This window comes from Xyrauchen texanus, chromosome 6, assembly GCF_025860055.1.
Source record: "Xyrauchen texanus isolate HMW12.3.18 chromosome 6, RBS_HiC_50CHRs, whole genome shotgun sequence".
NCBI lineage: Eukaryota > Metazoa > Chordata > Actinopteri > Cypriniformes > Catostomidae > Xyrauchen > Xyrauchen texanus.
Window position 1 is genome coordinate 17,498,362 of NC_068281.1, and position 25,831 is coordinate 17,524,192.

The following is a 25,831-nucleotide window of genomic DNA, read 5'->3' on the forward strand; positions in this document are numbered from 1 at the left end:
AATCTTTTCTTGTAATAACGAGATATTGTTGTAAAACATCTTTTCTTGTAATAACAAGATACTATGAAGTAAAAATAACAATTTCTCATAATCATGAGTTATATCATACATGTTTCTCATAATAATGAGATATTATGTCATTAAATGACTTCTTTTCTCATAATCACATGACAGTTATTATTTTAGTGAGACGTTTTGAGCATCTGACAATTAACGTATCACTTTTTATATCGCAGCCCACCTGTGCTTAGAATACAGTGAAGGCTAGTCAGCAGTAAATGTGTCCTACACACAAAATGTTTTATTTAAACAACGAACATATTAAGATACACTCACCAACCACTTTATTAGGTACACCTTGTTATTAATGCAATTATCTAATCAGCCAATCGTGTGGCAGCAGTGCAATGAATAAAATCATGCAGATACAGGTCAGGAGCTTCAGTTGATGTTTACTGTAAATAAACACTGTATAACATGGTATATAGAATTTTAGGAGTAACTTCTGAGACAAACGTGAGACTGTGAGACATGACTGACTGAGAACTCTATTAAGTCATGAGTCATGAAAGAGCAATCTCTAAGCAATAACATATTCTTCTACAGCATCCAAGAGGATAGTGCTCTGGAAACTTTATCTTCAAATTATTTAATGGCTGATACACACAAATATTGCCACATACTGAATTCTAAAGACTCACACGTCTTCAGGGCTCAGGCTTTTTAATTAATTACATTTCAGTGTGGTCCAATGTCCCTCTTGATATATTGTTTAAAATTGCCCATCTCTCTTTCTCCAGTATTCAGGGATTAATGTGTCTGAGTGTGTATGTACTTGCATGTACATGTGTGCTGGGAGGGTGAAGGGTTTCCCTGACCTCTCTCTGTCCTTCGACGGAACATCTGGCTGCCAGAGTTGACTGCTTCATATGAAAAGCAGCTGAGAATATCAGTGGATTTGTTGAATGGAAATTACTTAAACTCTTAAACCCCTCAGATAATTGAGCGGCAATTACTAAAGCACAGTGTTTGATGAATTTCCATATTTGTTTACTGATTCCTTCTTTTTTTTCTCCTCTTTTAGGCGTGTTTGACAACTGTTCATATCCATTCAGTGAAAAAGGCTGGTCTGTCGGTATTCAAACCATAGACCCTACTGGAAGAAAAGATGGCAGGTTTTTCTTCTCCCTTCGCACAGACCGTGCACTCAAATCCACCACCATCACTGGACATCAGCGCTACCAGCCTAACAGCTGGACTCATGTGGTGGCCAGTTACGATGGCCACAAGATGGTACTCTACATAGATGGCTCCAAGGTTGGCGAGACCACTCAACAGTCAGGTGACTTGTATAGTTCCTATATCAAGACTTGTCGCCTGTTTTTGCTTGGAGGGGACCAGTCTGATCACAAACATGGTTTCCGAGGGTATTTAGGAGGTGTTGTACTATGGGGTTATGTGCGTTCTCATGAAGAGGTTTTTAAAGTTCACCACCCCAATTCAGGGAGGCAAGACCCCCTTTTCGCTCAATGGGCAGATTTCTCAGAGGTAGAGCATCAGTGGGTGCCTTACAAAGACCGACTCAACCCAGCCATTGTGGCACTTCCCATTCCAGAGCAACAGCGTCTGTCTCCACTTCAGCCTCCTATGTGTGGTGTGACTATATGTGACAATGCAGATATTGCACTAAGTTATAACCAGCACTGGCAACTGAGAGCAGAGAAGCGCCTACGTTACCGTGTTGTGAACATCTGTAAGGATGATGGCAGTGATCCTGCAGTCTCTCTGCAGCAGATCCAGCTGCAACACCTGGCCTTGGAAGAGGCCTTTCGGCCCTATAACATCACCTTGGAGCTCAGCATCCACACCATCTACAACTCATCCCTACAACGCCGATTCATCCTCAGTAACTGCCACATTGCCAAGGTGGGAAACCGCCATTGCGATCCAGAATGTGACCATCCTCTCACGGGCCATGATGGGGGTGATTGCTTGCGCATGGGGCCCTGCTACAGCTGGAAGAGGAACGATGGAGCCTGCAACCCAGAGTGCAACCGGATTCACTATGATTATGATGATGGTGATTGCTGTGATCCCGAGGTCACTGATGTCACAAAGACCTGCTTTGATCCGGAGTCTCCACACAGGTGAGCTTGGGCTTCAGTATGGTTCCACTTTGACAACAGACTTTAAACAAACAAGGCAGATGTACTGCATAAATGTATTAGGATTTGCCAGAGCACATACAGTTCACATTTTGGTCTCAAAACAAGGTCTGCATAATCTTATGCTTGCTTCTTTATACTTTAGAAGCTTTATTCGGGTAGTACAAAAGTACAAGAAATTTCACGTGCCAGTATTGACATTAAAGCGGATGTGTATAAGAGTCAAATATAAGTAAACCACTTGTAGATTTCACCTAAAATTGTAAAACTATGGCACTATTAAACATACTCTGTTTGTTTCAGTGGACTGTCCATCCAACACAGCAACATTGGCTCAACCAATAGCATGAGTTTTAAGGCATATATTTCTGTTTGTACAATCAACGGAAGACAGGGGAAATTTTATGGAATCTGTTTGAAACAGTGATTCTTTTTGCAATTACATTTGGTGATAAAGGTAGTGCAGAAACTACACATTTCAGCTTTAAAAAGAAGAAAATTAATAACAGTAGAGATACAAATAAAATATAGAAATAAAACATTAGAAAAAAATATATACACACTCTGTGTGACAAAAGCAACAGATGCTAAATTATTTGATAATAATTAAGATAAATACTGTAAGTAATAAAACCTATACAAATTCTATTGAACAGGTAGTAGAGTCATTAACTACTTTGCATGTACATGTATGTTCTTAACAGGTGCATTCTTACCAAAACAACTTACTATGAAGTACTATATCTCAGAAGCCAAGATAAACTCATGAAAGCAAACTCTATCCCTTACTGTGGATGTGTACTTGTTTTGTGCTCAAGAAAGTGACAAAAGTTATAAGCTTGTTAAATGTTCTCACAACAACATCAGGAAAAGAAAACCAAAGTGTCTTATTGTGAAATTGTGTTCATTTTTTTATTGTCAAGATTGTCAGATCATTTTGTTCGGCCTTGGGAACAGCTTTAAAAAGCATGCAAAACTTGGATATAAAACTAAGCCAAAGTATATACTTAATATGGCTAAACAACAAATCCAGAGCTTTCAGCTTTATTCATTGTGAAAGGAATTATTATTTTCTTTCTATGTGATGGCTTGTCCAAGTGTCTCTCATTTTTCTGGTGGTACAGATATAAGTAGAAATCCATGTGCTGTAATCTAGCTGAAAAATGTGATATGATATGTTGTACAGATGTGACACAGTGCATCATTCAGAACAACAGTGTTAGGAATACACTGAGTCTATGTTTTAATTAAGTATTTGGAGTGCATGAACTGCAAGCATAGAATACAACAAAACTCAAAGATTGTTTTTATACTTTTATGTTGGTTGTTGTTGGAGTATAGATTTGACCATTAAGACAGCATACAGTACAGTATGTTATCTGTTCCTTAATTAAGTAAACTGACTCACTGCCTACTGTCTACATAGGCAGCTGCCTTATTTAATCAGCATCTTAAGGTCATAAACCTCATAAGTAACTGATTTGGGACACTCTACATATGCAGCAACTCTGCTTTATAGAAGTAGCACTCCACACAGTGATATGACTTGATTTCAATTCAGTTTGCCATACGCATGTTGCTATAATTAGCATAAAATATATTTAGCACACACAATTGGGTAACACTATCCATTTTAAATAAAACCAACCTATCTTTCTATTTACTTTTCAGTAATTAATCAAAGGTAAGTTTGTTAATAATTGCAATTTCGCTCGTCTCGTCTGTCATGCTGGATTAATTTTTACTAAGATAATTACAATGTGTTCATTGTAGAATTTGTGCAAAACAATGTATCTTAGAAGGCACAGTTAAGATACCTACCTTTTGAAGCATTTCTACAGGCAGCTCACTAGGTTTTGGAACAGAGCAATAATGTAAGATTTGTACTTTCTAACTAATGATAGGTTATTATCTCGGGAGGCTATTTCCAGTCATGCCTACGCAGCTCCTATCTACTTGAATGGGGAAAGACCGAAGTCTCAAAAATGGTTTGGTCAAGATTGCGATCAAAGAACATATTTCAAAGAAGCAATCAAATTTTATAAAATTGGAATCATAAATTGTGCTTCTTTACTTCATATTACGCTAAAACATGAAATTTTGGCGGCTTGTTTAGCTAATGTGCATGTGCATTAGCAGAGACTATTTATTTATGAGAGACAAGCCACTTGCATTAAATGAACGGGAGAAATTGGAACGCCCATCAAAGGAGCTCTGTGCACAAGTGGTCAACAGGTGTAGAAAGGAAGTCCAGCCTTAAAAGTAAAAGAGCCAATCCTCTTTCAGATAAAATCATCAACTTAAGAATGCTCATGCACATTAGCTATACAAGCAGGGAAAATTGTGCTTCTTAGCATACAGTATATGAGTTAAATAAATGCAATTTATTATACCATTGTTGTCAGATTTTACTGCTGATTTGAAATATGTTGATTAAACGTAAGCTTGGCAAGCAGTTTTTTAGATTTCTGTGGTCCCCATTCAAGCAGATAGGAGCTGCACTGATATGACTGGAAATAGCCTCCTGGGAGCATTCCAAAGATGGCCGACAGTGGATTGACTTGCTAAAAAGACTTTGGTGATAGCGAGATGATTGACAGGTAGTGTCTGTATCTAAAAGTTGATTGGCACTTTAACCTATAAGACGGGACTTCTGCATCCGCATTAGAGCCTCTTGGTTGGGTGTTCCAATTTCTCCCATTCATTTAAATAGAATTGGCCCATCTCTGCTAAATATTCTCTTTCCAGGCTCAGCAACAGGGCACTACCCTCCATCTGTTGTCATTTTATGGTTGCTTGAGAAAGCTCAGAAGCTGCTATCTGCTAACAGTTAACCAAAATTAATTGTGCCCCAAAGATACAATTGGATGGTGGTCTGAGAAACACTTGAAAGTTGTTTTTACTTTTTAAGAGGACAACAGCAGGTTTATAGCCACACTGCACAGGCAGTTTCTTTCTGTTCATACTTCAGTAACAGAGAATGGAAAGAAGGTAAAATTGTAGAGTAAGCCATTATAAAACGTACTGTCAAGACTGGTGGATAATAGATTAGATGAACATGCTTGAACTACATCAACACTATTTCTACCAATGCCAACAGTTTGTAGTAGTGGTGACCTAGAGTAGCATTCTGTTCTTGGCACTTCACACTCAAAAGCCTCTAAAGAACCAAAGGCTTACTTCTCAGTCATTCAGTGTACTTGGGTTCCTTTAAATATGATGTGTCAAGAAGGCATGCTAGTAGCCAACAGGACCAGATTAACCATGGTCTCATGGAGTGAGTCCTTAGAGAGGTCTTTCCTTACCATGCTGGAAGAGTGTATTGCTTAAGGTGCAGTCCAGAGTTTGCAGCGAATTAATACAGGGATGACAGTTTGTTGGCAAAAGTATAGTGTGCTTTTTAATATGGAGGTCTGGGATTTTAATGTTTTGCCGTGTGAGTTATAGCCCAGGTATCTGACGCTGGGCAGTGGAGCATGAATGCTTGCCAAAGGCTGTCACTGCACAAATTTGTTGTTGAACAGCACATGGGGAACCACCAGGTGCATTTTGGCAAGCTCCAGAAATGGAATAAGAAGAAAGCAAAGGCATTTTAGACCTGATATTTAAGCCAATTGAACTGGACTACCTGATAACTCTTTTCTGTAGTAATTTAAAAGCATTTTCATTTTTGCAGTTATTGATTATGTATTTGTGGCAACCACAAGGACAAAAGAACACTATATTTTAATCTCGACTACGCCACCCTGGAAATGTCACCCAGAGAATATTATCCGCGCACAGGTTCCCCACTAGAGACAGGAAGACATGGAGACACTGGTATTTATGCAAAGTACAAAAAAGTTTATTATAATTTATAATAAAAACCTGGACACAGAAAGGCGACAAGCCTCAAACAATCAAATACAAAGTTCACAGAAAGACAGCTGCGGCCTCTATTTAGGAGGTGCCCTCGCAAAGGATATATTTTGTTCCCCTCAAACGCACTACACACTCACACTCACAGCACAAGAGCCCCAGTGAAGTGATCAGTCACGGCACACAGTGTAAACACCACCACCAAAACAGGGAGAGGAACGGTCAATTGCCCAAGCAAAAAGGGCCGCAGCTCTTAAAAAAACACACACTCTCCACACCACATGCATACAACAAAGAGAGGAAAGAAACAGGTTTATACAAGCTAGCAGGTGGATGGACAAAAACAAGTTCATCCACCAATAGGCCCAATCCAATAAAGAAAAACAATTAATAATGCAAATAACCAAATTCAGTAGTCTTTAACCAAAAAAACAAAACAAGAGAAATAATTAAATACACAAATCAAGATGCTTCAAATGAATAAAACAAACAATTTACAAATATGATAGTTACCAAAAACACCATTATACAAAGAAAGCAGAAGAAAAACAACCTATAACAAAACCTTAAATAAGCAAAGCATCCAATGAGGAAGTGCGTGTAAGCACTGCAGAGAATATGAAGGTGTAATTTGAGCACAGCAGTATCAAAACAACCCATAACAAAACAGCGGTGACACTGCACGAACTGTAGTTCTCCTGAAATTCACAAAAATTATTAAAAGTCAATCTAGATCTACATATATATTTTAACAGAATTTAGATGGTGACCGACCGTAGCTGCGGGTCCAGATACCCAAAAGGACATCCTTTAATGGTTCACCACAGTCATCATTCACACGTCAAATCTCAAACTAAAAAGACAACGCAGGCGAGTTGCTACTTGACCAGTTGCTACACTTTTTTCAACAATCAATTAAAACCTGTCGTACCCGCACCTGAAGGGCACAGACACCCGCACAACAGCCATCCGGAGGAATCCAAAACCACGTTAGTAGTGGGACACAATGGGTTGCAGCATCAAACAGTTGTCCGCTCGAAACGGTCACAGTAGTGTGCGGCACGAAATAAAGCAGGCGAGAGTTCACAGAAGACGCGCTCGGAGCAGTCACAGCAGCATGCAGCACCAAACAAAAAGGTGAGAACTCACCGAAGACGTGCTCAAGCCTAAATACAAGCGCACATTAATGACGTCACAGAACCTACTTAAATGCGGACAGGTGGGCTTCTAGCTCATTATGCCACATATTCATTTCTTTTTTTTTATTATGCTGGAAGATATGCAAATTGTTTGATCCGTGGCTTTGAAAACACCTGTGTAAATATATAGATTTCATTCTACTGTGTTATTCAAAAGGATTGTGATTGCTTCAAATGTGCATGTACATTTTGGTGTGGAGCATTGTACACAGTGCATTCACAGTGCATATCCTTTCATATCCCTCACATTTTATGTTGCAGCCTAACGCTAAAATGCTTTAAATATTTTTTTTCTTCACATCATTCTACACTCCATACCCCATCATGACAAAGCAAAAAAAATTAAACACATTTTTTGATAACTTTGCAAATTTATTAAAAAGAAACAACTGAAAAATCACATTGACTGTATTCAGACCCTTAACTCAGTACTTAGTTGAAGCACCTTTGGAAGCGATTACAGCCTAAAATCTTTTTGGGTATGATGTGACAAGCTTTGCACACCTGGATTTGCATATTTTCTGTCATTCTTCTCTGCAGATCATCTCAAGCTCTGTCAGTAATATGGGAACTGTCGGTGGACAGCCATTTTCAGGTCTCCCCAGCATTATTTGATTGGGTTCAAAACCTGGCTCTGGCTGGGCCACTCAAGGAAATTCACAGAGTTGTCCCTAAGCCACTCTTGCGTTTGTCTTGGCTGTGTGCTTAGGGTCATTATTCTGTTGGATGGTGAACATTTGGCCCAGTCTGAGGTCCTGACCACTGTGGATCAGGTTTTCATTAAGGATATCTCTGTATTATCTGCAGCTTTCATTCAGCCCTGACCAGTCCCCCAGTCCCTGCTGCTGAACAACACCCCCACAGCATGATGCTGCTACCACCACCATGCTTCACTGTTGGGATGGTATTGTGCAGGTGATGAGCAGTGCCTGGTTTCAACCAGACATGTAACTTGGAATTGAGGCCAAACAGTTCAATCTTCGTTTAATCAGACCAGAGTCCTTTAGGTGCTTTTTGGTGTTTTTCACTGAGGAGAGACTTCCATCTGGCCACTCTGCCATAAAGCCCTGATCGGTGGAGTGTCGCTGTGATGACTGACCTCCTGCAAGTTTCTCCCAGCTCCACACATGATCTCTGGAGCTCAACCAGAGTGACCATCAGGAGGTTCTTGGTCACCTCTCCTACCAAGGCCATTCTCCACCCAATTGCTCAGTTTGGCCAGTCCTGTCTCTGAGCTATGCAGGCAGTTCCTTTGAACTCATAGCCTGTTTTATTTTTCCTAATTTGATATTTTCAGCTGTGAGACCTTATATTGACAGGTGTGTACCTTTCCAAATCATGTCCAATCAATTGAATTTTCCATAGGTGGTCTATGTAAATATATATATATATATATATATATATATATATATATATAGATAGATAGATAGATAGATAGATAGATAGATAGATAGATAGATAGATAGATAGATAGTTTTAAGAAGAAAGCATACATTGCACTCAAAATAAGTTTATCTAATTTGATTTTAATTAATAAGATGCATAATTTTGTGATTGTGAGGAGGGCGTGGCTGGGACGTGAGGATGCATTGAATTGTCCTAATCATCTGGGAGGGGGAAAAAGACGAGCCGGAGGTGCCAGTCTGAGAAAGAGACACATGCGGCCGCTGTGTGTGTCTCTGTGTTTATGTTTGTTTAATTCCAGTTATGTCATTAAAGTTATGTTGACTGTTCTGCCGGTTCCCTACTTCTCCTTAGCCATCCTGAACCCTGTTACAGATAACTATTTAGAACTGTATAAAAATACTATTGCAATCTTTTATAATCTTTTTGACATTTTGTAATCACTTACAGTAAATACAGAGTTTGTCTTATTTTCAGTCGATTGAACTCATGAATCAATACATGGTCCCTCTGCCATGTAAATAAGGCTATACAATGATTAAATGTATATAAATATAAGGAAGTCAGTACCAATCACTTCTGAGTGGCATAATTTATTACAAGCTTTCAAAATTTTATAAAAAATACAACTATTAACTAACATTTGCTGTACATAATTTTTTTACTCTTCATTATGAGGACATTTTACAAAAATAACAACTTGTCTTTCAAAATTTAAAAGAACATTTCAATACAAGTTAAGCTCAGTCGACAGCATTTGTGACATCATTTTGATAACCACAAAAATTTGTCTCGACTCATCCCTCCTTTACGGCACTAGAATGGAAGTGGGGGCCAATTTTTAGAGGCAGACATTTCAAGCTTATTATTTGATAAAAATCACTTAAATCATGTTTACATGCATATCATGCCGTTGGCTATACTTTTGAAACAGTGAGTATTTTAGCATTCAAAAATTGGCACCCATTCACTTCCACTGTAAGTGCCTCACTGTGACCTCTATTTTTGTGTCCTATTATATTTTTTTATGTATTAGATTTTGCTTTAAAAATGTAATTCATTTATTGAAACAAAAATATTTCTAAATTCAAATTACATCTCAAACTAAATGAAAATATAATTAAAATAACGAAGTGGTCACCACACTAGTGTGCCGTAAAAGACTGTCAGGTCTGCTGTGGAAAATTATCAAATTCCACAAAATAAATAAATGCATGAAAATTGTTTTTATAATTTCAGGGATCCAAACTCCTCACCTTTCCTCACCTCTCCGTTTTGAAACCATAATCGGTTATTTTTGTGATTGTGTAGAACAATGATTGTTTGATATTTATATGTGTTAAGGGACTTTCACATGACTCGTGTCAGCGCTGCAGAATACAGTGAAGTCTATGAAGTGACGCAACTTTGCACCAAACTTTACACATTTTTGCTTCACCAATAATGTCTTTGAGAGTACTAAGCAACAAGACATATTCAAAAACTGTCTAAATTTGTGGAGACAATGTCTCATAATTTCTTTTAATGAAATATTACCTTATCGCATATCAGAGACCGCAGTTAATGAACTCATTTAAATTCACCAAGAAAACGCTTAGACCTTAACATAAAGTCCTTTAATTACTTTCTGCTATCAAAGCAACTGCAAGCTTTTTTCTCTCTTCCAAATACATGTTTTCAATGTTTATTTTGCACACCTCCTGCTTTATTACGTGGCAAAATCATAAAATCGCCCCTCTGTGACGCTTTCTGCAACTCTTATCATGTGGAGGGCGATGCGGCGCTTGACGCTGGGGTCAGCCTCCAGAATCAAATTATAACTGCCACGAGAAGTCATCTGTCTGAGGCAAAGATGCAAAATCTAATGACAGTTACCTCAGCATCAATCTTCCTTGATGCATTTGATTATGCACACCTAGTTAAGTCGAAGTGGATATGTTTTGTTCATATTTGAATCATATTTGTTTTTTGTAATATTGCATTGTTCATATTTTAGTGGCCTCCGCTGTCACTGCGGGGGGAAAAAACATACATCTGCTTCGTGTGCTGTCTCTGTTTCATAAAACGGATAGTTCCAGTCCTTGATTCTGATTGGTTGACCCTCGTTCGAATCCATTCTAAATTACTCATACACCTGTGACCACATTACATCAGTATTAAAGCGCAACTGCCGTTTGTGATTCTGTAAAGCAATTCAGTATTATCAGTATTACAGTATATCAGCCGATCCTGGTGTCTCTTGAAAGATCCCGAGTTTATCACTAGCAACAACGTTTTCTTTGGAGTAGTGAAAAATCTTTGCTTAGAAGGACGTGACAAAACATTAACGCAGTAACAGAGGCAGATTTTCAGAAAATCGAGCAGTCTGCAGCACTGATTCCAAATACACATGAGGGTCATGTCAACAAAGTCTGATTTGATGTGTAGCTGCATATGGTACGCAGAGCTAAAGAGGGCAACCACCAACTGAAGCCCGAATCATTTATCATCCACCAGGATGAGAACGGTCAGAAGTATGTAACACTGTCATTCAATGAATGCACAAAAAAACACAAAGATGCTGGCGAAAGAAACAACACCTATCTGTAGTCATGCTGTCATTTGCCAACAATATATTTTTTGTTATAGTGTAGCTTGGTTACTCTACACTGTAACAAGAAAAAAAGAAATTGCTGGTAAGTGACAACAGCTACAATGCAACAGGTTACAAGTGGGGGTAAATTTGCTTTGTTAATGTTGCCACATATTTGTAAAGGGGCTGGCACTGAGACAATCAACACCAACCACTGTTTGCGAAGCACGACTGTACAGAAACTTTCTGATCCTGGCCTAGAGGCAAGAGAAATCATGTCAGTGATGGGGCATAAATGTGAATCGTCCCTACAATCTTACAGGTGCCCAAACTACGAAGAGAGACAATGCTGGAGCAATAACCTTTGTTCACCTGTACGGCGTTAAAAACTCCTCCTGATCCAGCAAAGAGGAGTGCTAACATCATGGTCACTGTGGGGGGAACGAGACGTTGTGTTGATTAAAGTAACACAAGGGGTCTTTCTTGAGAGCCTCGCGTACCTCTGAACTTGAGAAAAGGCCAATGTGAAATTGGCAGACAGAATTTGCATGTCCCGCCACCAGACATACGGGTATAAAGGGAGCGGACGTGCATCTGTTTAGTCAGGTTTTTGCACTGAAGAGCTGAGAATAAGGTACGGTGCATTACAGTGGTAGGAATAGTGCCATGGCAAGGGGGACACAACTTATTGTTCCCTCCATCAGGGAATGGAGGTTACAACAGTAACTATGACGTTCCCCTTCTGTCACTCACTCGACGTTGTGTCGATTGTAGTGACACAAGGGTCCCATTTAAAAATGGCATGCACTAAACCATGTTACGTGAACTGCTGAGACAGGTGCAAGCAGGCTGTTGTGTGCTAGAAGCAGCTGTGTCGGGGTTTTAAGCACTCATTCATTTGCATATGCATCTGCATGGCGCGTTGTCACAAAAGCCTATCAGCATTGAGATTGTCCGGATGTCACTGACGTACTCACGTAGTAGGACAACAAATCTTGAAAAATTTATGAAAATATTGTTGTAGCAGATTGTGGGCACACGGAATTGTATGACACAACTTCATACATGTACAGAGACTGGACAAAAAAGACATCACTTGGAGGAAAGTGTGCGAGGACGTTGGACTACCTGGCAAGTTCTGAAAATATGTGCGTCTACTTGATTCCTGCTATTGGTTGTACTTTACTATGAACCAAGTCATAGTAGGACCTCCTCCTGTCCTTTTCCAGAAGAGAAGGGGGAATACTCGCAAGTTTGTGTTACTCGTGCGAACGTGAGTTTAAACACACATTTATAATCCAGCTGTCAAACTCGCGCAAGCAATGCAAGGCAAACATTTTCTATTCAGAATATTTCTGCTCATGTGATACAAAGAAACTGAAACACGCTCAGTCTTTTCCCCTCCCTTTAAAATGTACTACATTTGAAAATGTTATCTTAATATTATTGTTTTTATTATTAGACTATTATTTTTTTCCCACTATTTATCTAATTCTGTATATGTAATTAACCTAAATAATTATGTCCTCCACAATATGCTAAAATATGTGAGCACAAATCAGCCTTGAGTGTAAAATTCCTGGGATTTTCACCTATTTGTAAGCTATATTGATTTATACTAATTTCTTTAATGTTTGTATTAATGTTCTCTTCAAAATTTGTGCTTGACATTTCACAATTGTTGACACCTCGTGCCTCAGTTAACAACATATTCTACAGTTCATGAGCCTACATATTCTGTTCTCTTACGAGAGGTTCTCTCGTATTGCGTAAGCTAGCTTACGCTACGGGAAAGATTAATCTTTTCTGAGATATTGAAGCCAAAAAATTATCCTTAATTTTTGTATCCATTGTCAACGCAGTGCGGCAGCTGCAGACCTTGAGCGAGCTAGCTAGCGAGCTCATAGGTTGCTCTGCGGCAACTGCTGCAGCCTATAGACGAGCTTGGGCGAACTCGCATCCAATGAGAGGCGTCCGCGCGCTCACTGCATCAAAGCCCGCCAAAATGGGCGTGACTAGAGTGCATATAAGCGTAGTTCGCTGACCTGGAAGCCGCATTGCCGTTCGAGGGGCATCTAGCAACTAGAAGAACAGCGCTAGAAGAAGCCGGCCATCTCAGCCACCTTCAGCCATCCTGCGAGCTACGCCATCCGATGACGTATCCTTTTATTCAGCAAGCTAGTTCTCACGAACTATTCACAAAAGAGTACGAGCGTCTTTTTCAAGATGCCTCGCTCCACTTGCGCCTCATGTCGCGCCCTTCTCAGCACAGGAGACCGCCACATCATCTGCGCTCTCTGCCTGGGACTGGGGCACGCAGAGCTCGCCCTCACTGAGGGCGGATGCGATTTCTGCGAGGAGCTACCGATGTCGACCCTGCGGGCTCGACTCGAGCGGTCAAAGCAGAAACCGCCGCGCCTCCTTACCCTCAGCCGCGCAGGAAGAAGCGCCGCTCACAAAGGCTGCTGGAAACTGTGGTTGAAGCGACTGCCTCGCCGGAGCCTCTCCCTCGAGCATCGCTTTCACCCTCCCGCCCCCCAGGACGCGCAGTTGCCGCCGAGCGGCCGCACTGCTGCCATCTCGGATGACGAGCGGAGGATAAGGGCCGCTGTTCCATCATGGCTTCGGACAGCGAGGAGTGGACAGGCTCCCAAGCCTCCTCCTCAGCCCAGGAATCCAGCAGGACCCGCGCCGGAGTCGAAGGGGAGTTAACACGCCTCCTCACACAGGCCGTCGACCGCCTCGGGCTCGAGTGGTCACCGCCCCTGAGCAGGCACCCAACAGACTTGACGGCTGCTTTCTTCAAAGCCATCGCCGCTCTACACCCGCGGCCGGGCCGCTCCCTTCCTGCCGGAATTACATACGGAGCTTGCAAAGTCGTGGAACGCTCCTTTTCAGCCAGGACCCGTTCACACGTCTCCACCTCTCTCGCGTCGGTGGACGGCGCCACTGAGAGAGGCTACTCCTCCATCCCCCCGGTCGAGGACTCGGTAGCAGCACACCTTTGTCCGCCCTCCGCGAGATGGCGTTCCAAGCCTGTGCTCCCGTCTAATGCCTGCAGAGCGACTTCGCCTATGTTGGCCGCGCCTATTCCGCCGCCGGCCAAGCCGCATCTGCTCTGCACTCAATGGCCGTTTTACAGATCCTACAAGCAGACCTTCTTCGGGAGTGGGATGAGAAAGGCAGGCACCCAGAGGCTGTTACTGATCTACTGAAGCCGACAGACCTCGCCCTTCGCGCTACCAAAGCTGCAGCCCAAGCTCTAGGGAAGTGCATGGCCTCGCTGACTGTGACCGAGAGACACTTATGGCTAACACTAGCCGACATGGGAGAAGCAGAGCGCTCCACGTTCCTCAACGCACTGCTCTCTCCAACCGGTCTCTTCGGCTCCGCGGTGAGTGGCATTGTTGACCGCTTCTCAGAAGTCCAGAAAGCCACCCAAGCCATGAACCTCTTCCTGCCGCGTCGCGCTAGCTCCTCTGCAGGCCGCTCACGTGATCAGCCTCCTGCACGAGCCTCTTCACAGCGCCCAGTTCAACAATCTCAGTCTTCTCAGCGTCGACAGGGCGGCCGCCCTCGATCGCGCTCAGACAGCCGCTGCAGACCGCCGCCCCCCCCCGCGGGCCTCGATCTAAGGTAACGCTGAAACCCGAGCAGCCGAAGTCTTCCTAACTGTGTTGAACAAACGACGGCTCAGTTCCGCCGTGGCCGGACCACCGTCAAAGCTTTGCCCCCTGTCAGTCCCCTTCTCTCAAGCTACTACAGTGGTGAATTTAGCAGCCAACAAGCCGGTGACACTGCCCGCTTGCCTGCACTCAAACGCCGTTTTCACGGCGACCCAAATAAATCTTGTAAAGAGCAAACATGTCTTATGTGTAGAAAAAGTGCCCACAACCCAGTGTTCGCCCCTACACACAAGCATAACACATCCCGTGCCGCTATCAGAGCACGCTCTCATAAAGCGGTTACGAACCGCTCGAGCGTCAGAGTCAATGAAGCGCCCACAAATGCGTCGCGCCGCCCATTCTCTGCCCGCTCTGTCACACGACCAGCCCTATGTGTAGAAAATGTGCCCACAATCCATTGTTCACTTCTGCACACAAGCACTGCATGTCTCGTGTCCCCACCAGAGCACGCTCACATAAAGCGGTTACGAACCGCTCGAGCGCTAGAGTCAATAAATGCGCCCACAAATGCGTGCACGCGCCCATTCTCTGCCCGCTCTGTTACACGGCCAGCAACCATTCCTCTGTGTGTAAGTCCCGTGCTTGTGCATCACGTAACAGATGTGACTCTTTCCCCATTCATTCCAATCGGGAAGTCACTCACAAAACAGCCTGTTCATGCTGTCTGCGAGCAATCATGCATGAACACACTAAACGCGCTCACACATTTTGTTCAGCGCTCTGTGTGCGGCAATCAGAGCGAATTGGCCATTCACCCTCTAGCGTTACGCTTCAAAGCGTGGGAAGCTATTCCAGGGATATCCAAGTGGGTGTTAAGCACAATACAACAGGGCTATTTGCTACAGTTCGATCGCCGCCCCCCTCGCTTCAGAGCGCGGCTCGAAACCACTGTGAACACGGAAGCAGCGTGCTTGAAATAGAAATAGCAAGCCTTCTGTGCAAAAGGGCCATAGAAAAAGTGCCACCCTCTCTGAGCGAGTCGGGGCTTTACAGCCGTTATTTTCTTGTTCCCAAGAAAGACGGCGGCCTCAGACCCATATTAGATCTCAGGGTTTTGAACAAGATGCTTGCAAAAAGACCGTTCAAAATGCTTACAATCAGGAAACTCCTCGCGCATGTGCGCCAGGGGGACTGGTTTATTTCTCTCGATCTGAAAGATGCATACTTTCAGATTCAGATAAATCCCGTCACAGGCCATTCTTGAGATTCGCCTTCGACGGCCAGGTTTATCAATACACCGTCCTTCCGTTCGGCCTGTCCTTAGCACCCGTACTTTCACGAAGTGCATGGATGCGGCGCTCGCACCCCTGCGGAGTCAGGGTTTGCGAATTCTGAACTATTTGGACGACTGGCTGATTATGGCTCAGTCACATATGGAGCTTCTGTCTCACAGAGCAGTTCTCCTCAGCCATCTGAACAGTTTGGGTCTTGCAGTCAATTGGACCAAGAGCTCACTACAGCCCAGTCAGACCATTTCCTTCCTGGGAATAGAACTAGACTCCGTGGCAATGACGGCTCGCTTATCTACACAGCGCGCACGCCGTGTTCAGCGACTAGCCGCATCTTTTCAGATGAACAGCCTCACGCCTCTGAAGAAATTCCAGAGAGTGCTAGGTTACATGGCCTCAGCCGCAGCAGTACTTCAGCTGGGTTTACTGCACATGCGCCCGCTTCAGCATTGGCTAAACACCCGGCGTCTCGCCGGGCTTGGGCCACAGGCCGCCAGCCCATCAAGGTGACTCAGACCTGCATATCAGCTCTGCAGCCCTGGACAGTGGCCGAATGGTATCAGCGGGGAGTGACAATGGGAGCTGTATCTCGCCGAAAAGTCATCTCGACAGACGCGTCCAACACGGGTTGGGGCGCGGTCTGCGAGGGCTCTCCGGTTTTCGGCCTATGGTCAGTTCAGGAAAAGCTCCTTCACATAAATTGTCTGGAAATGATAGCGGTCGAGTACGCGCTCGTGCGCTTTCTCCCGGTCATTCAGGGTCACCACGTCCTGGTCCGTTCGGACAACAGATCTGTGGTATCCTACCTAAACCGTCAGGGCAGTGTCAGATCCAGGAACCTCTTCCATCTGACAAAACGCATACTGAGTTGGTCCCAGTGCCACCTGCGCTCGCTGAGGGCGACGCACGTGCCAGGCCACCTGAACGACGGCCCGGACAGACTGTCCAGAGACAATATTCCCCAGGGGAATGGTCCCTGCACGCTCAAACAGTCCAGACGTTATGGCACCTATTCGGCAGAGCAGAGATAGACCTCTTTGCGTCCAAAGAGAACTCTCACTGCCCAATATTTTTCTCGAAAGCGAGGACGCGCTGGCCCAGGACTGGCCCAGACGCCCGCTTACGCCTTCCCTCCCGTCTCGCTATTGCCACAGGTAATGCAGAGGATCAGGGAAACGCGTCACTCGGTGCTCCTCATAGCCCCGCGTTGGGAGAATCAGACATGGTTCCCGGAGCTTACGCAGCTGTCACTGACAGCGCCGTGGCCCATCCCAGTGAGAGCAGATCTCCTCTCTCAAGCTTGCGGCACAATGTGGCATCCCCACCCAGAGCGCTGGGCTGCATGCGTGGGTGATCAACGACTACCCGTCGCTCTGCCAGAAGGAGTAATAAACACCATCATACACGCTAGAGCCCCTTCCACGAGAAGACTCTATGCGTCAAAATGGTCTGTGTTCTCAAAATGGTGCACCGACAGAGACCTGGACCCACGGACATGTGGGGTGTCGTCGCTGCTCAGTATTTCTACAAGAGCTGCTGGATAAGGGCAGATCCCCATCCACGCTCAAAGTGTATGTGGCGGCCATTGCGGCGTTCGCTGAACCCCTGCACGGCCAGTCATGGGGTAAAAACGAGCTGGTCATCCGCTTCCTCAGGGGAGCTAGAAGGATGAACCCCCGCGCCCCCATCGGTTCCTATCTGGGATCTTTCTATAGTTCTCGAAACTATGAAAGCCCCCTTTCGAACCACTTCAATCCGTGGATTTGAAATACCTTTCACTCAAAACCGTTTTTCTGACTGCCCTGTCATCAGTCAAACGTGTGGGAGACCTTCACGCGCTGTCTGTCAGCGCTGCGTGTCTTGAGTTTGGACCAAGTGACTCCAAGGTCATTTTAAAGCCTAGACACGGCTATGTTCCCAAGGTGATCGGTACTCCTTTCAGAGCACAGGTCATTTCCCTATCGGCGCTGCCAGCACCGGATAGCGAACGCGACGCCAATCTCCTTTGCCCGGTCAGAGCACTGAGATTGTATACTGCGCGCTCCGCTGCTTTCAGACGCTCCGAGCAGCTTTTCGTTTAGTTCGAGGGCGCACCAAAGGTCTCGCCGCCTCGAAACAGACACTATCTAGATGGATAGTGGACGCTATTGCTGCTGCATACGCGTCAAAAGACCTGCCATGCCCGTTGGGCATTAGGGCTCACTCCACTAGAGGCATGGCATCCTCGTGGGCATGGTCCAGCGGAATTTCCATTCACGACATATGTGTGGCAGCGGGATGGACTTCCCCCTCCACCTTTGTCAGATTTTACAATATGGAAGTGCCCGCTCTGCAGGCAAAACTACTATTGGTTTAATACGCTACAGCTCCCCTGGTGAGCTGCACTGATGGGACACATTCCACACAGACCGGCACCGCCGCTCTGTCGTTCCCGTCCTACTATGTGCTTATGTATTACACAATCAATGACCCGCATTCTTGCCGGCCAAATATTATTTCCCCACTCATAAGGGCTCCCCGGGTCCCCCTTAATTCCCTGGGGCTCATACAGTGGATGCTTGAGCGCACGGCGTTGACAATGGGTTCCGTAGCGTAAGCTAGCTTACGCAATACGAGAGAACCTCTCGTAAGAGAACGTATCGGTTACCTAACGTAACCTCGGTTCTCTCTAGATGAGGGAACGAGTATTGCGTAGCCGGCCGTGCTTCGCGCCACGAGCGACTTTTCGCTTCAGTCAATGAAAACCAGGGTTCCAGCCTACGAACTACGCTTATATGCACTCTAGTCACACCCATTTTGGCGGGCTTTGATGCAGTGAGCGCTGGACACCTCTCATTGGATGCGAGTTCGCCCAAGCTCGTCTATAGGCTGCAGCAGTTGCCGCAGAGCAACCTATGAGCTCGCTAGCTAGCTCGCTCAAGGTCTGCAGCTGCCGCACTGCGTTGACAATGGATACAAAAATTAAGGATAATTTTTTGGCTTCAATATCTCAGAAAAGATGAATCTTTCCCGTAGCGTAAGCTAGCTTACGCAATACTCGTTCCGTCATCTAGAGAGAACCGAGGTTACGTTAGGTAACCGATACGTTTCATCTGGTAAGAAAAAAATATATAAAATAATGATAATGAAATAATAATAGCACAATAATAATAATACTCATAGTAATAATAATTAGTATTATTTTTATTAAGCTATTATTATGAATTGGCATATACAAGGTATATTTTATTTATAGAAACTATACATGTAATAGATTTGCATTTTAAAAACAGGTGTTTCATTTAGTTTTATCGCACTTACAGTTCTGAATAGATACAGATAACTTTGCGATGGTAACAGATACAGATACAAATACAGATAATGGCTTTGCTTCACACCCCTAGTAAAAATTAAATCAAATGTCATCAGTTGACTTCAAATACATAATTATAAGATGCCAACTTCATGGCAGTCTTTTTAAAGGCTTCTAAAGATGTGTTTTATTGCTGGTATCTTGTTTCTGAGTTACCTTATTTGTCTCTCAACAAAGATTCACAATGTAGGAACGAAATGGCCCAAAACATAGTTGTATTTTGTTCCAGAGCACATTTGGAACACCATATTAATCAACTTGAAGTCATACCACGTGAATATGAATTGTTAAATCATTTGAACTATTTTGCACTATCGGAGGGATTAGGGGAACTGGAGCACTCAAGTAAATTGGTTCAGTCTTTGCTTTTTTTTTTATATAAAAAAATGACATAAGAAGCACTATACTTGGTCTATTCTTGCATGGAATGGCTCCAAGAATCAGTAGGTGGTTCAGCTAATGGGCTAGACCCTTCTGCATGATCCAAATGACAATAAGAGCTGGACCTCTTCAAACCAACAAGGTGCAAAGGCTTAGCAGCTATGAACGCATAAGAGAAAAATGACATGTGACATATTCCAAAGTGAAATATGTTAACATCACACATCAAAGTGCCTCTATGGTGATTTAACACAGCTGGAAGTGGAATTCAAGGCAGCTAGTCGTTCCACACGCCATAACCAGTTTAAACAATTGTAATCTCTAATCATTGTGACACAAAGTGACTGTTTTTATGAAAGCCACTAATGAATGTCTGGAGACGAAGTTAAAAACATGTATGCAACATCTTACTTATTCAATGCTAGTTCCCTTACAATTCCTATGAAATTCCCAGTTACAGGCTTCTGATGACCTTATGATCCCTGGTTGTCTAGAACCGGTTTTAAGATGCAAAAGGTGGTAAATATAGTAAGTGGAGTATATACTTTGAGAGCAAAATGATCACATGCTTAAATACTGATTACAGTAAACTACAGACATAAAGCATAGTATCATTACAACTTGTAATAATTCAAATGAGATGGCAAAATCTCAAGATATCGTAAGACTTGGCTCGTACAAAAAGGTAAAATTGATTCCCATAGAGACCAACCAAACAACAAATAGAATTTCCAATTGATACAGTACAAGCATAACATTTTAGCTAGCCTACTATCCCACATTTATTTTAAGACATTAAACATCTGTGAACAAATTTGGTTACTCATTCCATATTAAAATATGTAGGCAATAGAAATGGCTGATATACAGCATGTCAATAACATGCAATATGCTTTCCTCGGCTTGTTCCAAAGCCTGATGTTTTCTTTCTTCTTTGGTACACAACAGTGATTTTTCTATTAAAATCATGGTTACGTTTAGGGTTTTGATAGCAAATTAGACTTTATAGTGAGGTTTGGGTTTGGGTTAAGGGTTAAACTTCATAAATAACATTGCTAGTTGGTTCATTTCTTTTTCTCCATGAAAAATAAAAAAAGATTTTGTTCAAGCAAACTTGTATGATTTTATCAAATTTAATCATCTTCTATCATTATTACCAATTCTGTAGGAGCAGCCATTGACAAGTCAAGTTTTTAGAATATAACTTCATATGCCATGAAAAAATGTTCACTGAAATCCTCAGTGTTAACAGGCAGTAGACTTGTTTTAGTCCACCAAATTTACAGTTAATAAATGAAATAGAATCTAGAAAATACGGTATTGCATTAAATCGCTTTAACATGCCCAAATGCCTCAGGTGAAAAACATGTTTATGGCACTTCTTTTAAGAACCTTTTTTCATGTGAAGTTGCTTGACTGTGACAGGATATCTCTTTTGCAGGACTTACCTGAGTGTGAAGGAACTGAAGGATCTGCTACATCTGAGCAGTTCAGACACACTCAACGTCTTCTTCGCTAATAATTCAGCACGTGAGGAGCTTGCTGGGGTTGCCACCTGGCCATGGGCCAAAGAAGCCCTCACTCATCAAGGTAAGATTACCATCTATACTGGGTCTGTTCTACCATCTTCACAAGCAATGTCTAAATGTTAAAGGCATATTTTACCCAAAAATTTAAATTCTAGCAATATTTGCCAACCCTCATGTTTTTTTCAAACCTGTATGACTTACTCTCTTACATGGAACACAAAAGGAGTTGTTAGGCAGAAGGTTAGTGTCTGCCACTATACACTTTCATTTGATCTTTTTTTTCTCCATACAATGAAAGTGAATGACTGAGTTAGCCCTACCTTATTTAGTTAATGGAAGAAAAAAATTCACAAAGCTTTGGAACAACCTTATGGTGATAATTTAGTTGATATAATTAAATGATTTAATTAATTAAAATAATAATAATAAAAATATTCAAAAAAGTAATAGGTGAACTATCTCTTTAAGGTCCTGTTTCCTGTCTGTATTCCCTCAGCATGTGTTTTTGTGTGTGTTTGTGTGTGTGTGTGTGTGTGTGTGTGTGTGTTTGTGTGTGTAATGCCATAGATCATAGATCATTTCTGTCATGACTTGCTTTTTCAAACCCTATAAATCTTTTCTTAAAGGAAACATTCTTGTCTCTTCCTCCTTGTTCTTGGGCCGTAATCTTGAGCATTAAAGATAACACTTGCAGCACGCATAGATTTCCCTGTAGATCTCTCCTTAATCATTAGATTCTTCCACTGGGAGAGAAGAAAATGATCTCGACAACAACCAAACAAAAACAAAAGAAGGGTATTACCCTGTTGCAATCTCCATTTAACTGCCAGCTGATTTTATAGTACTTGTTGTTGCCTTGTTTTTGAGCTCATTAAAGCAGAATGGTCTTATTTAGATCCAGCTCCTTTAAAAAGGAGATTTCTCTCAAGCAGGAAGGTTTTTCATACAAGCCCACCACTCATTAGTTCAGGATGCATGATCTGACATTTTGGTCTTGGCTTCTTGGGTTATAGCTTTTGTTAATAATGTAATTTTGGCCAGTGCATAGAATGTGAACTTTAAAACAGATATTGGCATAAGTAATCAGTCCCGATTTGCTTTTGATTACCTTGAATTTGGTAATGAATTAGCATGCAAAATAAGTTATATTTCAAATAAATACATTTATTTTAATGAATTTTAAATTATATTTTAAACCTCTTCACAGATTTATGTCCCCACAATAGTATATATTTTTTCTCTACATGTCCATTACTTTAATGATTTAAGCAGAGCCGAGAAGAATTGTATCCCAATACCCATCCCATTTATGGTGGGCAGTTGGTTTCAAGATCTGCCACAACCTTGCTCTCTACCTTTTCCTTTATGTCATCATAAAAAAGGAATTTCCAACGTATTGAACCCTAGATTCAAAAGTTAGCTTTGTTTTGGGTCTGCTTGTATGGTTAAAACAGGTTCCAGAGGTGGTCTCAGCCACTGGTACATGGAATTCATGAATGACTGACTGCACTGCTTTGAATTTTCCTACAGCAGAGATATGGCTACATTCTTATTATGTCCCTAATCCACCTCTGCATTTGATTTACTGTCATGTCAGCAACAATCTTCAGCTCCAAGATGATTTTTGTCCACAAAGTTTTCGGTGGACCTGCATGGAGGTTAAAAATTGAGATTAGTTTCTCGTAAATTAGTAGGCTGAGGTTTATGGCGTGGGTTTGGCTGCAGCATTTCCTGCTTTAATTCCACATAAATCACCATGTTATTTGTGAAAGTACCTTGATGTCCTATATTGAGGGACAAGGTCAAACTACTGCTCTGAATGGTTTAAGTGAAAGCAGACCATTGCATGGATTGCTGATCTTGTGGTATAACTGTAAATTATCTGTGTCTCTCAGACGCGTTTCGCCAAACTCTATACATTTGGTTGATCTTCCCATAAAATTTGGGTGTTTCTTAAATAAAAAGGTCTTTCTCTCAAATCTTTACTATCCACTGCACTAAACTGGCCTGTCTGTTGTAAAGTGCAAATCAATAGAAAATGTCTCTAGGAGAGTTTTACAGATGGCCACATAAACCAACCTCTGTATTTAATTAGTAAACAAATGGTGCTTTTGCTTTAAAACCTAATAACATGCAGTAACTACAGAGTCAATATAGCAAACATTATATAAATGATTTCAAAGGCTGGTACCACAATTGTTTTGCATTTCCTTTTTAATCTCTACATGGCTGTTAAGCAGTTATAAATGTCACATCGTTTAAGGTTTTTATTACATTAGCTTGTTATAAAACCAGATATCAATGTGGTATTCTCCAGATGGTGTGGAGAGTTTAATGCATTGTAGTGTTCATAAAATGGGTACAACATTAAGGAATACAACAGTAATTAATAGATGCACTTTTGTTCCTGGTAATTCTTACTGTGGTGGTCCCAATTTACAGGATTGTGCATATTGTTTTATGCAGCAAAATTTCCAAATACATAAATTGTACATACTTACAGACTTTTGGCTTTAGATTGTTAATTTAATCTCCTTGAAAAAAAAAGTTAGTATAATTTTTTTTAAGTTTAAATCTGCCTAAGAGGGTTTGCTGGACTTTAATGGTTTAAGCTGGTTGCCCATTTCTGCCCAGCTGTGTTCAGCTGGTTTAGCTCATTGGCCAGCTGATCAAAGAACACTAATGTCCTAAGACCCTAAAGTGCCCAAAACCACTCTAAAACCAGCAAATATACCTGCCTAATCAGGCTGGGAGACTAGCAAACAGGGCCTGCATAAGCAGATAAGTAGTACTGCTGGGTTGGGTGTATGCAAACAGGGCGCTTTGTCCTTCATCTGGATTCTGGCTAACATCCATACGACTGCCAGCACTTGACTTTGTGTTGCTAACGTGACTGAAACTTGCAGTTGTGCTAGCTGCCATCATGGTGATGGACTGCTCTGTGTCCAACGAGCTGTCAGAGTCTGACCAGTTTTCCATCTGAGAAGGGGGTAAGCTTATATTAATATCTTTATCCTCACTCCCACTGGAAACGTGCACTGATTTAGAACTACGAGATCATGTAGTAGGCACAAGGAACCAATCCATTTTTATGACTAAATGTTATGACCTTCAGGTGAGTGAGACAGCGACCGTAGCTGTAATTCACGCCACATAACACTGTTGGAAAAACGCAAGCGTAATTATTTATATTTGTATTTTATTTTAATTGATGTTTAAAATTATGAATTTATTTATTTATTAAAATGTAGCCTCTATACAATTGCTTCCAGATTAAATATTTTGGTGGTACTCTGGGTGTGTTATGGACTTTCTTGAGAAGGCTGAAGCATTGGCAAGATTCTCCCTAGCCAAACAGGGAAGTAGCGAACACAGACTGTGGGAAAGTAGCGCAGTAAAAGTACAGTTACAGCGCTTAAAATATACTCAAGTAAAAGTAAAAGTATAGCATTTTTAAACTACTTAAAAAATTTAAATTCTTTGGAAAAAGTAGTTAATTACAGTAACGTGAGTATTTGTTAATTCGTTACTTTAGTTTTTGCTGAGGTCACTTGCTTGTTTTAGAGATTTCCATTTCTGTAATTTCAGGAGGAATGATACTTAACCCTGGCTACTTTGGCACAAAAGGACACAAAAACACCATGATCCATGAAATGGGACATATTTTGGGACTCTACCATGTTTTTAGGGGTGTGAGTGAACGCGAGTCATGTGATGATCCTTGTCAAGAGACCACCGCATCCATGGAGACAGGAGATCTGTGTGCAGATACAGCGCCAACACCAAAGTCTAAAGCTTGCCATGACCCTGATCCAGTCAACGATACTTGTGGTCTTACCCAATACAAAAACACACCTTACAACAACTACATGAGTTATACAGGTAGCCATTATCATTGTATTGTTTCTGTATGCCTAACTACATTAGAAATAAACAGCTTCAATTTAATCAATGTTATTGTTTAAAAGGTTGGTTCACCCAAAAATTAAAAAATATTTCATTATTTACAAACACTCTTGTTCCATTTATTCTGTGGAAAACTAAAGCAGATTTTAGGGTGAAATAAGGGTTGTTAGAAACTGCCAGCCTCAGTCACCATTCACTTTCATTATAAAACAAATTTCTCCATAAAATTAATGTTAAAGGTGACTGAGGCTGTCTGCCTTCTTTTGAGTTTCACAGAAAAAAACAAATCAAATTTCGAACACTTTGAGGGACATTAAATTATGATGGAATCTTAATTTTTATGTCAAAAACACACTATGCCACAATACCGGGGTGAGAAACAGACAGACACAGTGATGTGGCGTCATGCCTCAGAGATAAAAGATAAAATGTCCATAAAAGGAAAAATAATGTGTCCAGGGGAAATGGTGTTCAAAATAAAGGGGGAATCTGGCATCCCCATGGTGAAACAGGGCTTCGTGTATGGCGAGGAAGTGTCCAAGGAATGGCC

General features: G+C 42.0%; 1 protein-coding gene across 1 annotated transcript in view; it reads left to right on the forward strand.

Moving 5' to 3' along the window:
- Positions 1-25,831, forward strand: part of LOC127645023 (pappalysin-2-like) — a 125,451-nt gene that overhangs the window by 5,884 nt on the left and 93,736 nt on the right. Inside the window, exons 2-4 of the mRNA XM_052128517.1 lie at positions 1,085-2,147; positions 21,288-21,436; positions 24,964-25,257. Of these exons, the coding sequence (XP_051984477.1) occupies positions 1,085-2,147; positions 21,288-21,436; positions 24,964-25,257 (1,506 nt within the window). The remainder of the gene's footprint in view (positions 1-1,084; positions 2,148-21,287; positions 21,437-24,963; positions 25,258-25,831) is intronic.